At 42.3% G+C, this 18547-nt stretch overlaps 2 protein-coding genes across 18 annotated transcripts in view; one reads left to right on the top strand and one right to left on the bottom strand.

Annotated features, from left to right (window-relative positions):
- PMS1 (PMS1 homolog 1, mismatch repair system component) overlaps positions 1-18547 on the bottom strand; it is a 357887-nt gene that overhangs the window by 36743 nt on the left and 302597 nt on the right. The gene's annotated exons all lie outside the window — the stretch shown is intronic.
- Positions 7978-9624, top strand: LOC140075523 (posterior protein-like). The gene has a single exon (XM_072121599.1). The coding sequence runs from the start codon at positions 7978-7980 to the stop codon at positions 9622-9624; it is 1647 nt and encodes a 548-aa protein (XP_071977700.1).

Here is an 18547-nt window from a genome sequence, read left to right on the forward strand (position 1 = left end):
TTGTATAGTTTTTCCAACATATAGCCGTGGGCACGGACACTGTGCCACATAGACCACTGCAGTGCTTTTACAATTCAGAAAGTGTCTTATGGAGATATATAATCTCCATTCGCTGGGTTAGTGAAGGTTTTTGTTCTGGACATGAGAGGGCAGAAGGAACAGAAGCCACACGGATAGGATCCTGGGGTGGGACTTCTCACACTCCGAATGGATGTTGCAGTCTCCATGAAATGACTGTGTACCAAGTGATTTCTCAAGTTGGGACCCCTACGGTAGGTGATAGTAGGTCTAAAAGTCAATTTTTCTTTCAAGTCCGGATCTGCTGTGAGAATTGGCCAGTATCTGGAGAAGATCTTCTTGATGGTATCTGCATAAGCGTCATAGGTACCAATGCATCTAATGACTTGCTGGGCTGATTGTTGGTTTTTCTGTTGAAAGAGGGTACTCCTATCCGTGTTTTTTGCTCTGGAGTAGGACCTGTATAGGCATTTTTTAGGGTATCCCCGATTCCTGAATCTCCTGTATAAATTATCACACTCTGTTTTGAAGGTAACCTCATCAGAGCAGTTTCTGCGGGCTCAGAGATACTGCCCGATGGGTATGCCAGATCTTAATGACTGAGGATGCCAACTTTGCCAATCTAACAGATTGTTGGTGGAAGTGGGTTTTCAGAAAATGTCTGTTTTCAAATGTCCCTGGGGGACTATATGGATGGTCAGGTCTAGAAAGTTGATTTGAGTCTCATGAATCTCGGATGTGAATTTCATCCCAATATTGTTGTTGTTGAGTTTCTCAACAAATTCATGAAATCGTGCCTTACCACCCTCCCAGAGGATTAGCACATCATCTATTAATCTGCCCCAATAGGCAATGTGGCAGTTCTAAGCTGAAAATTCGTCGGAAAAAACAAGGGAGTCCTCCCACCAACCAAGAAAGAGGTTCGCATATGAGGGCGCACAAGTCGCACCCATTGCGGTACCCCTAACCTGGTGGTAGAAGGACCCCCTGAACAGAAAATAATTCCTAGTGAGTATAAAGTTTAAAAGCTTCAACAGAAATTTATTATGTTCTCTGAAGTGAATGCCTTTAGTGTTTAGAAAATACTCGACAGCTTTAAGGCCCAAAGAATGTTCAATATTGCTATACAAGGATTCTATGTCCAGGCTAGCTATCAATGTGTCCAATGTGAGCGTTAGATCTTGTATCTTCATGATGGTATCTTTAGTGAAGAGGAAACAGACAAGAAAAAACTCAAACAAAGAGAAACACAGGCCCTAGAGGCGTTACTCTCTTTGGAGGAGGAGAACATGAAAGGACCATCTAATGTCCAAGCACCACTTACAGATATGAAACCCTGTTCTAAATACACACCCACTTTTTCGAAATACTCAAATATTGAGACATTTGTACAACTCGTCTCGAACGACATAGAAAAACTGAAAATGGATAAGAACCATAAATTCAAAAACCTTAAGGCTGAGGAAGATAAAGCCCTGGAGGAATTACGCTCGGACCATGATTTAACACTGAAACCCTCGGATAAGGGGGGAAACACAGTGATCATGAACACCGCAGACTATATTGCCATGGTCCAGAGACTCCTCTCTGATAGGAACACTTATGAAATACTTTGTACTGACCCAACACCGAAGTATGTTAAACAACTGGAACAACTCCTATCGGAGGCCAGGGCTGATAATCTACTCAGCCTGGATGAATACAAAGTTCTGTTTAATGAACATCCTACAATAGCCACCTTTAACGCACTACCCAAAGTGCATAAAGGTCGGACACCAATGCCGGGTAGACCAATTGTCTCAGCTGTGACTGCTTGACACAAGCCTGTAGTATTTACATTGACAAAATGCTGCAGCCTTTTGTCTGTGCTCTCCCGTCCTACTTACAGGACACTAAAGATACCATCATGAAGATACAAGATCTTACACTCACATCGGACACATTGATAGCTAGCCTGGACGTAGAATCCTTGTATAGCAATATTGAACATTCTTTGGGCCTTAAAGCTGTCGAGTATTTTCTAAACACTAAAGGCATTCAGTTCAGAGAACATAATAAATTTCTGTTGAAGCTTTTCAACTTTATACTCACTAGGAATTATTTTCTGTTCAGGGGGTCCTTCTACCACCAGGTCAGGGGTACCGCAATGGGGGCGACTTGTGCGCCCTCATATGCGAACCTCTTTCTTGGTTGGTGGGAGGACTCCCTGTTTTTTTCTGACAAATTTTCAGCTTACAACTGTCACGTTGCCTATTGGGGCAGATTTTTAGATGATGTGCTGATCCTCTGGGAGGGTGTTAAGGCACGATTTCATGAATTTGTTGAGAAACTCAACAACAACAATATTGGGATGAAATTCACATCCGAGATTCATGAGACTCAAATCAACTTTCTAGACCTGACCATCCATATAGACCCCCAGGGACATTTGAAAATTGTGAATTAGATTACTCACCGGTAATTCTATTTCCATTAGTCCACCATGACGGCCCAACCTGGAGGATGCCCCTTGACCTCTGCAGGGACAGGAAGAAGAGAGGTTAAATGCTCCCCCCCGCATCCTCCCACCAGTGATTACAAAATAACCATGCTGAGGAAGATACAACCAGATTTATTAGTATGTTTGCACCACATACAAAAACTCATCTGAAAAGCAAAATACAGAAATGAGGAATTTCCAACTGGGAGGGAAAATATATAGGCCGTCATGGTGGACTAACGGAAATAGAATTACAGGTGAGTAATCTAATTCACAATTTCCGCTTCGTCCCCCATGACGGCCCAACCTGGAGACTTACAAAATTAGTAAGCTTTTAGGGAGGGATTACCGCCTGTAACACCTTGGGTCCAAATGATAAGTCTTTTGATAAGTGCAAGTCCAGTCTATAATGCTTAGAGAACGTAGTGGATGAAGACCAGGTTGCAGCCCTGCAAATCTGATCCAGTGACGCTCCTCTTCTTTCCGCCCAGGATGTGGACGTAGCCCTGGTCGAATGAGCTCGGATTCCTGATGGTATTGGTATTTTCTGTAGGTCGTAGCATGAAGCAATCGCCAGTCTCAGCCATCTTGCGATAGTCGCCTTAGACGCCTTCCTCCCCTTGTTTTCCCCCTGAAATTGGATGAAAAGATTAGAGTCAATACGCCAGGGCTCAGTGATTTGTAAGTATTTTATGACAGAACGTCTCACATCCAAAGAATTCCATTCTTGTTCCCTTGCCGAAGAAGGATTCTCACAGAAGGAGGGCAGGATAATCTCCTGATTCCTGTGGAAGTCAGAAACCACCTTTGGAACAAAATTTGGATCAAACATCAGTACAATTCTATCATCTAGAATTTTCATGTAGGGTTCCCTAATCGATATAGCCTGAAGTTCACCTAACCTTCTAGCATAAGTGATGGCTATCAGGAAAACCGTCTTAAGTGTTATGTTTTTTATACTGGAGGAGTCAATAGGTTCGAATGGTTCCTTCATTAAGGCATTCAAGACTAGAGTTAAGTCCCATGCTGACGATTTTTTAACAGTCTGGGGCTTTAACATAGAAGCTGCTTTAATAAACCTCTTGACCCACCTGTGTTCGATGAGGGGTTGGTCGAAGAAAGCACTAAGCGCCGACACCTGGACCTTCAGGGTGCTGGTAGACAACCCCAGCTCCAAACCCCTTTGAAGAAACTCGAGCACCTGCAAAATATTAAGATTAGCCTGGGAAGGTGGACTGTCCTTACAGAAGGAACAGAACCTCTTCCATATGTTATGGTAGATGGCAAAAGTGACTGGTTTCCTACTTGCCTTCAGGGTCTTGATAACCTCAGACGAAAGTCCCTGAGAACTTAGGTAGCTGGATTCAGGATCCAGGCAGACAACTGTAATCTTCCCGGATTCGGATGATGGATTGGACCCTGATGTAGTAGGTCCCCGGACAGTGGAAGAATGACTGGATCCTGTGGCGACATTCTTCTCAAGAGTGGATACCAGCTTTTCTTCGGCCAGTTTGGGCAGATGAAAATAATCCTGGTGCTTTCCTGGAATATCTTTCTCAGGACCCTGGCGATCAGGGGAAAAGGGGGGAAGGCGTAGGCTACTGGAATGTCCCAGGAGTGAGAGAAAGCGTCCAGCTGTTCCCTGTTCGCCCTTTTTCTAGAGAAAAGTAACGAGGGCATTTGGTATTCTCCCTTGTTGCGAACAAGTCCACTAGAGGATGGCCCCACAAGGATGTTAGCTCCTGGAAGATCTCTTCCTTGAGACTCCATTCGTTTGGAGGATTTTCCTTCTGCTTAGAAAGTCTGCCCTTGAGTTCTCCGTGCCCTTTAGATGGGTGGCAGATATTGACAGAGTGTTTTGTTCTGCCCACAAAAATATTCTTCGAGCTAGGGCGCTCAGGAGAGGAGACCTGCCTCCCCCTTGCCTTTTTATATAGGAGACCGTAGTCGTATTGTCCGACAAGATGAGAAGGTGGTGGTGAGCAAGGAGAGAAGTGTGTGCGCTGAGGGTTTCCCATACAGCTTGCAGCTCCCGGAAATTTGAGGACCTTCTTGTAACTTCCTCTGTGCAGGTACCCTGAGAAAAATGCTGAGGCATCACTGCCCCCCAGCCCGTCTGACTCGCGTCTGTTTGGATCAGAATGTAAGGACTGTTTGACCAAAATATTCCCTTCCTCAGATTTCCGTCTTCCAACCACCATAGCAGGTCTTTCTTGACAGCAGGAGGAATCGGAATTTTCCTGTCCAGGTCCTCCTGTCTTCTGTTCCAGGATCTTAAGATCCATCCCTGGAGAGTTCTGGAGTGAGCCTGGCACAAGGCTACTGAGGAGATGCAGGCTGTTAGAGAACCCAGGCTCTTCATTGCCTCTCTGATGGAGATCACGATTTTTTCCTGAACTTCGTTATCTGATCCTTGATGTGGTCTCCCTTGTCCTGTGGAAGGAACGGCATTTGGTAAACTGAGTTCAAGTTTACTCCCAGGAATTTTCTCACAGTAGCTGGAGAAAGTTCTGATTTCTGATAATTTACCAGGTCTTTAGGGTGAGATCTCTTGAAAAGAGTAAACTCTCTCTTTCTTGGCCAATAATAAGCAGGTCGTCCAGGTACGGGACGATCAGTACATCCTGTAGTCTGAGAGACGCCACAACCTTTGCCATCACCTTTGTAAAGGTTCTTGGTGCAGATGATATTCCAAAGGGAAGTGCACAAAATTGAAAGTGTAGTGTAGAACCCTCTGGAGACAGGACAGAAACCCTTAGAAATCTCTGTGAGAACGGGTGTATAGGGATGTGATAGTATGCATCTTTTAAGTCTATAGTGCACATTATGTTGAATCAAGTTTATTGAACGATGAAAGTCACAAGTCCAAAAACACAAACATAACTTGCAATAAGAAACATACATATATCCATATCATACATTTCTTGTTCAGCAAAGCCCTGTGGAAGTATAGATGCCTCCAAGGTGATGGGGAGGCAAGACTCGGAGATAAAACCATTAAAGATATACGAGTAACCCCCTTTCCTCTTCCCCTCGAGGCCTGTTATCTCTTGACGTATATATTAGGGCATAGTATGAAACCATATGTCCGCTGAGGATAAAGTGCCAGTAAATGGCCCAAGAAGGACAAACTCCAAGAACACAAGACAAGAACACACAACATTAGATAGACAACATTTAGGGAAGAACACAGTGGAAGGAGGGTTCTAGTGGGTGTTAACCCTTCGTATCATGAAAAGGGATAAGTGAGGAAATGGTCAGATATTTTCAACCTCTATAATAGAGTTATAAGTACCCCTTAAAAAGAGAACCTAGGGAGCCCATCAGGTGGCCTGGGTTTCGAAAAGAGCTTTGAAATCCTGGGAGTCCCTATAGCTCATCCATGGGGAACACACACGCAGAAACCTTTCATGAGCCTCCGGGGTTATAATAGCTAGTTCCTCCATGCGGAAGAGGTGAGACATTTCGTTGGCCCATTCGGCCATAGACGGGCATGTGGTGGAGCGCCAGTGGCGTGGGATTACCGCCCTGGCCGCGATTAAGCAAAAGCGCAAAATATGTCTTTTTTGGGTCCCAATCTGGCCGGGAAGAACTGAGAGCCACGTCTGGGCTAGAAGCCACCTGTTTGCCTGAAATTCTGCGATACGTTTCGAACACCTGGTTCCAAAAGGGCATAAGAGCCTCGCAACTCCACCACACATGCAGCATGTCTCCCTTGTTGGTTCCACAGCGCCAGCAAGAGTCTGAGACTGAAGGGAAGGCTAGATGCAACACTGTCGGCACCCGGTACCATCTTGACATAATCTTATATCCCTTCTCCTGGGCCGAGCAGGCAGAAGACATCTTGTGTGTGAAGAGGAAGGATTTGTCCCAGTCTTCCTGCGTCAGAGGGGCCCCTAACTCTCTTTCCCAACTTCTTACAAATGGAAGTCCTGATGTCTCAGAGTCACCCGTCAGAATAGAATAGATTTGAGAGATGGCATGTGGAGGGGTAGAATCTAGTCGGAATAACCCTTCAAATGCTGTAAGGGAACCGGCAAATGCTGCTACGTCCCCTGCCCTGACTATGAAGGATCTCAGTTGCGAATACTCAAACCACAAATTACCAGTGCTTCCCTGACGTTGATTAAAATCCCCATACAAAGGTAGAGGGGATCCCTGTAGAATATCATACATCTGTGGGTCTTCCAGGACCCCCCAGCCCAGAAAAGACAACCTGGCCATTCCCGGCGGAAAGCACGGATTGCGAAATATCGGGGTAAGTGGACTGAGTTCCCGGGATAGGGTCTTCTTAGCAATCGGGGATCTCCATAAGCGTAAGGCGTCCCTGAGGAGTATCGCTTGGGGCGCAGGCGCAGGAAAGGTCCCCGATGGAACCCACGGCAACAGTTTGAGAAGTGATGAGGCGTACGTCTGTTCCAGCGCGACCCACTGTTTGGAAACCGAATTATATGTCCAGTCAAGCAATCTAAGAAGTATAGACGCCTGATGATACAATCTAAGATCAGGGAGGTCTAGCTATCCTAGGTTGCTTGGAACCCCAGACGAATCGTGTTGGAAATATTACATGATGTGGCTTGAGAAAGTTTAAGGGTCTTTGTGGACAGAGGAAGAACTAAGCCATAAATGCCTACATTGCCCCTAATAAAGATTGTAGAGACAGCTGCATGTGATTACAATGGACTGTGCTATTACACCTGGAGGCCATCGCCCCCTGGAGATTCTACCAGATCCTATGGGAAACAAAGACTCAAGTTACTTGTCCTGCAAGGTTGTGGGATAAGAATGTATTGATTCTACATCATCATTGGATTGGCCAAGACAGTGGTGGAGGTGGGATGATGGGCAATGTGTGTGAGCTATGTGTGTGTGTGTATATAAGATGGTATACAGATCTTTAGTTAGAGCACTTCCTTCCCTACTATCTCTCTGTCCCTTAGTTTACCCTCTATGTGTATTCCCCTGTATTGTACCCTTAATAAATCCCCTATAAAGATCCATTGAATATTGTTGTTAATTTAATATTAACTGGCACCCCAAAACCAAGCAGATTTTACATTTGGCACCCCAGATGGGACCTGTAATTTAAATTCTACAGAGAATCCACGTCAACATATCTGCGCTACTTCAATCTGTGAACGGAATTTGGATCTTTGGTACAGAGGAAATCCTGGTAAGTAACAAGTTTTCATATTACATTACTATCTTTGATAAGCCAGGTTGTTTTGTGTGAATGTATAGGAAGTCGCTTGTTGAGATTGTAGGGTAACGTTAAGTGTGAGCAATTGTGTTTTAGTGTACAGAGGTAAAGTTGTAGGAAAAAGTTTGTTCCTGGGTATAGTTGTACATTTTCCTAGAGTGAATGAGTATAAAGGCTTAAACAGTGTGTAAAGTAGCCTTTAGGAAAGTTAGTATAGTAGGTAAACTGTGTTTGTTTAGTTTGTCATTTGTGTGTTTGTCAGTGTTTTGTGGTAACAGAGATGGAACTAGTTCAAAAGTTTGTGAAAAAATATTCCTCTGCTAGATACCAGTCATGTGCAGATGGTTCACTAGAGGAGCAATATAAGGAGCTGATGATGCAGTGTAAGGCCCATAATGAGAAGTTACATAGGAAAGTGCTCAGTAAGAGAGGGAAGAAAGAAAGGTTGGGCAATGAAATTATGATGTTAATCAAGATGAAAGAATTGGCTGAGGTAAAGGAAGTAAATTGGTACATACAAAGGCTCCAATGTAAGGAAAGTATAGACAGAATCAGTGACTCTGTGATTGAAATTTCTGCTAAAACAACTAGTGAGATGGATAATCTACAAGTAAAGGTGGATGAGCTGTCTATAAGAAATCATGAGTTGGATAAGCAGCTACATGAGTGTAGATTGAGTTCTGTATCTACTGAAACTCATATACAGTCCTTAGAAAGGGAGATCCATCAGAGGGACGTGTTAATTACGTCACTAAAGAGTCAGTTGTCTGAAGCAATGGCCCAACTGTGTAAACAAGGAGAACAGATCCGGTCCCTCCAAGTACAAAACCAGACGTGCCATAAAGCAGCAGATGTCTGCATTGTCACACCCGGGGGTTGGAGTGATGAACACAATCTAATACCTGCAGATAAGTCTCCAACACTCACCATCCAGGATAGACTACATCTGTGTCAGGTCATTGGAGAATGGGATACAAATGAATCACCAATAATTGTATCCAATAAATTTGAAGCTGTGGTGAAGCAATACAACTTGTGTAATAAGGATGCCTGGTCTCTGCTCCAAGCATGGCTTCCTGGGCCTCTGGCCACACAATTGTCATCTACACACATGGGAGATGATGATAGTGGTGCAGACTTAAGAAGGAAGGAATTGCAGCGCATCATGGGAGGGAGAGATGTAAGGGGTGAGAATACCCTGAGAAGATATAGGTTCAGGACAGGTGATGACCCCCTTATCTTCTGTAACAAGTACCTGACCTTATTTAGGAGTGTTTACAACTGCCCGGATATGTCTCAGGATGACTCTGATTTCCTCTATTCAATGGCAAATCAGTGTAATGTGGATTACACCACAAAAATTGGCCTGAGGAACGCCACATCCCTAGAGAACTTTATTAATATACTCAGGGACTGGTGTGAGGAGTCTAACTATAGGGATGAACCATCAGGAAATCTATCTACAGAGTACAGAGCTAGGAGGACGAGATATGTCAGGTATTGCTATGGATGTGGGAGGCCAGGACATATTAAACGTTTCTGTGATGTAAATAATGCAAACCATAGGAAACATTATAATTCATTGCATGCAGAAATTGATGTCATTGAGCCTGAGACCATTGAGGAGGCCATGACATCTTTTGGAAGTAGCCACACAGAGACATGTGAGGAGACCCTGGCACCTCCTGAAAATAGCCATACAGAGACATGTGAGGAGAACACATCACATGCAAATAAGAGCCCCAATATACACAGGGATAAGAAAGAACAGCCTCCCTCTCACTGCAGACAGCACAAGGAAGGTGCTAATGTCCCAGTGTACAATCCATGGGCAGGGCTGCCATTCTGGCTATTCTGGAGCTGGTCACAGATCGCCCTCCCCCTGCTAATAAACAGTGCACAGTACAGCAGCAGCATGGCTTATTAACCCCTAGGCGCACCAGGACGTTATAGTACGTCCCCGGGGCTAGATGCTTAGCGCACGGGGACGTTCTATAACGTCCTGCTTCTGGCACCGGCTCACGAACGGAGCCGGTACCAGAAGCAGCGGCTGTCAGCTGTCTAGTACAGCTGACAGCCTGCGCTAACACCCGCGATCGGAGCCGGCTCCGATCGCGGGTGTTAACCCCTTACACGCCGCGGTCAAACATGACCGCGGCGTGTAAGGGTGTAAGCGCTGTGGATCGGATCCCCCGTGCCGCTTACCGGGGGATCCGATCCTCTGCCGGGCAGCTCCGAGGACTGGCATGTGCCCCGGAGCTGCCCGGTCTCCATGGCAGCCAGACCCCTTCCGGGTCTGGCTGTAAACTGTCTGAGCATGCGCAAGCTTGCTCAGACAGTTTACACTGCTCTACAATAAAATAGTATTGTAGAGCAGTGTATTGAACTTAAACCAGTGATCAGAGCATCACTGGTTTAAGTTCAAGTATGTATAAGTAAAAATATGCAAAAACAGTTAACACTACACATTATAATAAATAAAAAATTAATACATAAAAATATAAGCCCCTAAAATGTCACTTTCCCATAAAAACACTTAATAAAGTATAAAAAACATAAAAACACAAAAAAACCCCGCATATTTGGTATTGCCGCGTCCGTAACAATCTGCATAATAAAACAGAATTGTTACTGGACCCGCACGGTAAACGCCGGAGGAAAAAAACGCAAAAAACATTCCGTAAAAAGATAATTTTTAATTAATACCCTATAAAAAATGCTCTAAAAAGTGATTTAAAAAATGTTATGCACTCCAAAATAAGCCCACTAAAAAGAACAACTGTTCTCGCAAAAAATAAGCCCCTAACAAGATTTATCTGCCAAAAAATAAAAAAGTTATGCATATAAAAAGATGGTGATGCTAAAATGAATAAGATTTTCTCCAAATTAGTTTTTATTCAGTACAATTGAATAAAATACACAAAACCCCCACATATTTGGTATCCCTGCGTCCGTAACAATCTGTATAATAAAACAGAATCGTTATTAGATCCGCAAAGTGAACCCCGTAAAAAACAACCTAAAAAAACTCTCTCTGATAAAGATGATTTTTTATTAATGCCCTTTAAAAATGCTCTAAAAAAGTGATTTTAAAAAGTTACGCAATCTAAAATAAGACCACTAAAAAGAGCTATCATTCTTGCAAAAAATAAGCCCTTACACAGATTTTTGAGGTGAAAAATAAAAAAGTTATGCATATGAAAGACGGTGATGCTAAAATTAACAACAATTTTGCCAAATTACTTTTTATTCTGTAAAAATGGGAAAAAATAAAAAAATATATATAAATGAAGTATTTTCATAAACGTGGCGACCCAAAGAATAAAAATAATATACTATTTTCATGGTATGGTTAACGGCCAAAAAAAAAAACACATAAAAATTTTCCTAAAAATTGATGATTTTCATTTCCTCCACCAACAAAGAGTTAATTAAATCTCACCAATAAGCTATAGATGCCCCAAAATTATGTATTAGAAAAGTGCATCTCATGTGGCAAAAGAAATAAGCCCCTATAGGTCCTCAATAAAAAAAAGAAAAAAATTATAGCCTGTACAATGTGACATAGCAAATCTGATTTGAATGGCGCCTCCTTCCCTTCTATGCCCGGCCGTGCGCCCATACAGCAGGTTACCACCACATGTAGGGTATCGGTGTACTCGGGAGAAATTGCGTATCAAACTTTGTGGAGCCTTTTTTCATTTTATCCATTACAAATGTTTAATTTTCCACCCAAAATGAGTGTATTGTGAAAAAATATTACAATTTGCAGACTCCACCTCCATTTTGTTTTAACCCCTATAAAACACGTAAAGGGTTAACAAACTTCTTAAAAGTGGTTTTTCATACGTTGAGGGGTGTAGTTTCCACAATGGGGTAATTTACGAGTCTCGCTATTATTTAGGCCTCTCAGTGTCAATTAGAAGTTGAGCAGGTCCATCTAAATACAGGTTTTGGCGATTTTACAAAAAATGTGAAAAATGGCACCCAAATTCTGAGCTTCATAACATTCTAGTAAAATATGTGGAATCTGAAAAAACCATGCCAACATAAAGCAGACATTTGGGAAATGTAAGTTATGAATTTATTTGGGTGCTATGACTTTCTGAATCAAAAGTAGAGAATTTAGAACGTTGAAAATAAAGAATTTTTCAAAATTTTTGCCAAATTTTGTTTTTTTTCATAACTAAACGCAAAAGATTTCATCCAAATTTTTAAACTAATTTGAAGTACAATGTGTCACGAGAAAACAATCTCAAAATCCCCTGGATATCTCACAGCGTTCCAAAGCTATAACCACTTATAGTGACACAGGCCAGATTTGAAAAATGGGGCCGCGTCCTTTAGGCCAAAAGATGCTGTGTCCCGTAGGGGTTAATGTGTGGATATACCAATACACATTGTGAATGAATAGACTTGGAATTGTGTTGATGGTATGAATTGCAAGGTTTCTAACTATGTTTTCTTTCTCTTGTAGACTGGATTTCTTTTGTCACATGACTCCAGGACAAAGAAATTAACACTTTGTTTTGTTTCTACAGGTTCCATTCTTTGATCTCGTGTTTTACATATCTGTTTTAAGTATTGTTTGTGTGATAACTGTCATTGTGTTTTTGTTTTAGGCAACAAGGTGGTTGGCTGAAGAAACAAGTTATTAATATTGACATTTTTGTTTACAGGTCATAAAAAAAGTAGTATGTATACAAATAAAACCACGTGGTGTAATGAGCTCAAAATTTATGAGGGTTAATTGTTTGCAAACAATTAAAAAAATGAAGTAACATCCCATTGTGATGTGTAGGTCCTGTGTGTAATGTATTTGTTTTTTTTTGTGCTATGTCTGTTCTTTATCTTGTCCCATAGATGATCTTACTTAATCATTGACAGAAGAAGGATTGGAAACTGCCTGCTGTCCCACCCTAAGATGTGTAGAAGCTGAATTAGCTCTCATTGTTTTATGTTGTCTGTTTTGTGTTCTGTTAAATGTAGTATGTAAACTGTGTCAATACACATTTTTTGTTTTTGTTCCTGATGCTCAGGAATGTTGGATTTGTTGGATTTTTTTTTTTCCCCATTTTTTTTTAAATGGAGCATTTTTTTTTCTTGATTCAAGTATTATTATTTTTTTATACAGTGTTTGGTACCATTTTGTGGTACCAAAGGGGCATGGTTTTAGAGAGTAATGCAGTGCCAAAGGGGCAGACTATAGTGAATTCACATAAATATTTATTTTTTTTTTTTAAGGTTTTTCTCTGATACATTTGTCTCGCTGGCAACTTAATATTAATTTTCTCAAACAAATTGCACACTCCTTTATACCAGTAAAGCATCTAAATGAAGAACATAGGGTATTAAAAGCAGCATTCGGTTTGAATTTTTTAATTTTAATGTTCTTAATCTATGTGTGTGTCTTCAAGGTTGCGTAAAACATATAGTAATTAATGGCTCAGTATACGGTTACTATATAGTATATTGTATAATGCACAAGTAAGATTACCAATATAAGAGGTTAGATGGACACCTACTCTAAAGGTTGATTAGTGGAATGACTTATAATTTTTTTTGCTATGTGTTTTATGCACTTGATATACTTTTGGTTAATTTATAAGTCAGGACGATGGGAGACATATATAAGGTGTGATGTGAACATTTCTATGGAGTGTAAATATAAACTTACAGTAGATTTGGTAATGGGAAAAAGCTAAATGAAAGTTTATGTTTAAACTAAACATATTTGAAGTCAAGTAAATCTGGAAACCCTTAGATAAACCACCCTGCAAACTTCTACTTGAAATCAATCCTTTGATTTACTATTGGTAATGTTTTATAGTTCTGTTTGGGTTTCCTTTTATGTAATTTCATATCTATAGCTTATGTTGATATCTAAGATGTTATTGCCAGCTTGCATTCTGTATGACGTGGGATTTATATTTGCATATTGTAAATATGACAGTTACTAGCATATATGGAGATCTATATTTGTTGGATAAATGGTATAGATGAAAAATGTTATTCAAGAAATGGATATGAGAATTAATGTGAGTGAATGGTGTGATGACCATTGGTGCCCTAATCCTTACCCATACAACCTTCAACTACTTTGTCTTGAGGAAAAGCCAGAAGAAGAAAGATCATTTCCACACCCAAAGAAGATAATGGAGGAGAAATGGATTGTATTTCTGTTCTAAATATGGTCTAATGGTGTGTGGGCCTTTCAGGCCCAAAGGGGCATAATGTTGGAAATATTACATGATGTGGCTTGAGAAAGTTTAAGGGTCTTTGTGGACAGAGGAAGAACTAAGCCATAAATGCCTACATTGCCCCTAATAAAGATTGTAGAGACAGCTGCATGTGATTACAATGGACTGTGCTATTACACCTGGAGGCCATCGCCCCCTGGAGATTCTACCAGATCCTATGGGAAACAAAGACTCAAGTTACTTGTCCTGCAAGGTTGTGGGATAAGAATGTATTGATTCTACATCATCATTGGATTGGCCAAGACAGTGGTGGAGGTGGGATGATGGGCAATGTGTGTGAGCTATGTGTGTGTGTGTATATAAGATGGTATACAGATCTTTAGTTAGAGCACTTCCTTCCCTACTATCTCTCTGTCCCTTAGTTTACCCTCTATGTGTATTCCCCTGTATTGTACCCTTAATAAATCCCCTATAAAGATCCATTGAATATTGTTGTTAATTTAATATTAACTGGCACCCCAAAACCAAGCAGATTTTACAAATCGCAACATAGCAGATCGCAAGGTGCAGAAAAAGCCCATAGGGGACAGGATCGGCACGCCCTGAAATATGTACAAGAAGCGAGGAAGCACGTCCATTTTCAAGACGTTGATTCTACCGAATCACGAGAGACGCTTACGATCATACGTTTGCAAGTCTTTCAACCTACGCTCCATCCTGAATTTTCGGTAGACAATAAATTCGTTGAGACCTCTCAGGTTGATAATCAGCTGGTTTGTGCCATTCGGTTTCTTCACCAAAAAAAGAGAAGAGTAAAACCCCGATTTTTCCTGATCTTGTGGAACAGGTACAACAACTCCATAAGACAAAAGGGAAGCTACTTCTTGCCATATTAGGTTGTGGGATGTAAGTGACATAGATGATGAAGGTGGCATGTATGTTGTAGGGGGAAGCTTGTAGAATTCGATATTGTAACCATGTAGTAATATATCTAAGACCCAGGGATTTGAAGTGATCTCTGTCCATTCTTCTCTGAACCTTAGCAATCTTCCCCCTACCATGGCATCATTGTTTTTTGTTTCTATTAGGGTCTGTTGAGGTGGAGAACAGAAACCCTCTCCCTTTACCTCCTTTCGGGTAGCTCCAGTGTCCCCTTTTCCCTTTGTCCTTGTATGAATCCTTTTTAAAGTCCCGCAAGGGCTGTTTCTTGGGTATCGATCTCTCAGGAAAGCCCTTCTTCTTATCTCATGCTCTCTCAAGTATAGCATCCAGTGCTGGTCCAAATACGAATTCCCCTGAGATAGAGAAGAATCCGGCTCTACTCTAGGCTTCTTACTGGGGGCCTGGATGTAGCAGCGGCCACTGAAGAACTTATTTTCTCCTCAAAAAACCCTTTTAATTCATCTAAGAAGGATGTTTTTTCCTCTCTCATAAAATTGTCGATGCATGACTTGCAAATCGTTTTTTGTATGAGTCGGACATAGAGTGAGAACACATGTTACACTTCTTAAGTCGACTTTTTTCGGGTTTTTCAGACTTGCTTGTCTTATCCCCTTTATGCTCCTTGCCTTTACCCCTAGACCCCTGGTCTTTCTCCTGAAAAGGCAAGTGGAGGATAATAAATGACCCGCTACCTTTACACACAGTAAAAGCCCAATCCTGCACAAATGACCCCACTTACAGAAACCGGAGGATGCAGGAAGGTCGGGTCTGCATCATCAGCCATCACAAAGCCAGGGAAGCACACAGGAAAAATTTTCAGCAGAAAACACGAGCACAGCAGCACAGCAATGCAGTGTCACTCACAGATCTTAGACCTGAGATCAGGGTGACCAACCCGCTCCAGGTGTCTTAAATACCTTAATGGGGAGTCCATCCCCCTGTAGAGGCCCCACGCCGTGCTCCCGTTCCCAGGAATGCATTGCGGTCCTGTGAACCGCTACTTCCGGTCGTGACCGGAAGTCGTCATCGGACCTCGAGGGACGCCGGGAAATGTCGTTTCTTCGGCCGCCGCGCGCTCACCTAGGACCGCTGAGCGGCGGCCAGGGGAAACGAACTGGAAAGGCAGCGACAGGGAAGGCACAGAGCCGACCGAACGCCCCAGCCCGCCGGGATTTAGCCAGCCAGGTCTACCCATAAGTTTTATAGAAAACTTCTCCCCCCCCCCACCTGGAGGAGAGAGGGCACCTCTCTTGTCCTGCATCAGCAGGGACAGGAAGAACACTGGCGGGAGGATGCGGGGGGGTGGGGGGGCGGGCATTTAACCTCTCTTCTTCCTGTCCCTGCAGAGGTCAAGAGGCATCCTCCAGGTTAGGCCGTCATGGGGGACGAAGTGGAAACAGACATTTTCAGAAAACCCACTTCCACCAACAAGCTGTTAGATTGGCAAAGTTGGCATCCTCAGCCATTAAAATCTGGCATACCCATCGGGCAGTATCTCTGAGCCCGCAGAAACTGCTCTGATGAGTTTACCTTCAAAACAGAGTGTGATAATTTATACAGGAGATTCAGGAATCGGGGATACCCTAAAAAATGCCTATACATGGCCTACTCCAGAGCAAAAAACACGGATAGGAGTACCCTCTTTCAACAGAAAAACCAACAATCAGCCCAGCAAGTCATTAGATGCATTGGTACCTATGACGCTTATGCAGATACCATCAAGAAGATCTTCTCCAGATATTGGCCAATTCTCACAGCAGATCCGGACTTGAAAGAAAAATTGACTTATAGACCTACTATCACCTACCATAGGGGTCCCAACTTGAGAAATCAATTGGTACACAGTCATTTTATGGAGACTGCAACATCCATTCGGAGTGTCAGAAGTCCCACCCCAGGATCCTATCTGTGTGGCTCCTGTACCTTCTGCCCTCTCATGTCCAGAACAAAAACCTTCACTAACCCAGCGAATGGAGAAGATATTTCCATAAGACACTTTCTGAATTGTAAAAGCACTGCTGTGGTCTATGTGGCACAGTGTCCGTACCCACGGCTATATGTTGGAAAAACTATACAACAACTACGGAGAAGAATCTCCAGCCATGTCAGTTCAATAACGACCAATAAAGACACCCCAATTTCTAGACATGTGAGACTCCATCATGGAGGGAATGCAAGCACCCTTAGATTTTGGGCGATCGATCAAGTCAAAACTGGACCTCGTAAAGGCAACATCGACCGTAAACTACTACAACTGGAATCGAGGTGGATCCATCGCCTTAAATCGTTAAGCCCTTTGGGCCTCAATGAAGGGTTTACCTTCACTGCATATCTATGAGCCCTTTGATGTTAAGCACTTTTTATTGTAAATATTTGTTCCATCACCAATACCTCTAGGATTATCTTACATATTTATTTGGTACTTTACCACGCTGCACGTGGACAGCACAACCTCCCTTGCAGGCCCTCTCTAGAGGCTACTATGACCAACAATTTGGCCATAACACTCTATTTCTAAAACTTCGTAGGCTATATACCCTAAAGATGATATGGCACATAGTTTAATGTCCTCGAGAATATATGCATAACTCATTTAGCCAGTACGACTTCGTAAGTTTGGCTGCATACCGCTGCAGCACCTTGTTGAATCTATGCCACGAAGAATTGAGGCAGTTCTGAAGGCAAAAGGGGTCCAACCCGTTACTAGCATGGTGTACCTAATAAAGTGGCCGGTGAGTATACATACATTATATACACACATACATACAGTATATACAGCAGATACACACATACACCATATGCATATAAATATATATTTATATGCATGTGTCTACATACATACACAGAATATATACGGTGTTTACACACATACATATGGTATATACAGCATATACACTCATACATATGGTATATACAGCATATACACTCATACATATGGTATATACAGCATATACGCACACATACACATACAGCATATACACACATACAGCATATACATACAGTATATACTGTACAGCATATACACACATACATACAGCATATGCACACACATACATATGGTATATACAGCATATACACACACTTACACATACAGCATATACACACATACATACAGTATATACTGTACAGCATATACACAAATACATGCAGCATATACTGTACAGCACATACACAAATACATACAGTATATAATGTACAACACATACAGCATATACTGTACAGCAAATACACACATAAACATACAACACATACATACAGTATATACTGTACATCATATACACTCATACATACAGTATATACTGCACAGCACATACACACATACATACAGTATATACTGTACAGCATATACACACATACATACAGTATATACTGTACAGCATATACACACATACATACAGCACATACACACATACATACAGTATATACTGTACAGCAAATACACACATACAGCATACATACATTTAACTATACATACATATAAAGGGACTTACACGTCTTGCAGACCGGCTGCTGTGGGAGCCTGTTTCTTCAGGAGGGCAGGTGGCCTATGTGCCCGGGAACACACAGAAGTAATAGGCTGGCCACGTGACCGAGGATGCGGTAAGCCTGCTGGACGGCCGGGAATGAGGGTGTGTGAACGCGGATGGGGGGGCTGTACGGCCGCGGATGGCGGATGAACTAGGCCGGGTGGCCATGGTCGGAGTAGGC

This window comes from Engystomops pustulosus, chromosome 8 (genome assembly GCF_040894005.1).
Source record: "Engystomops pustulosus chromosome 8, aEngPut4.maternal, whole genome shotgun sequence".
In the NCBI taxonomy this organism is placed as follows: Eukaryota; Metazoa; Chordata; class Amphibia; order Anura; family Leptodactylidae; genus Engystomops; species Engystomops pustulosus.

What these genes read in the sequence shown, in the direction of transcription:
- LOC140075523 (XM_072121599.1), top strand. Translation starts at nt 7,978, where the DNA reads ATGGAACTAGTTCAAAAGTTTGTGAAAAAATATTCCTCTGCTAGATAC.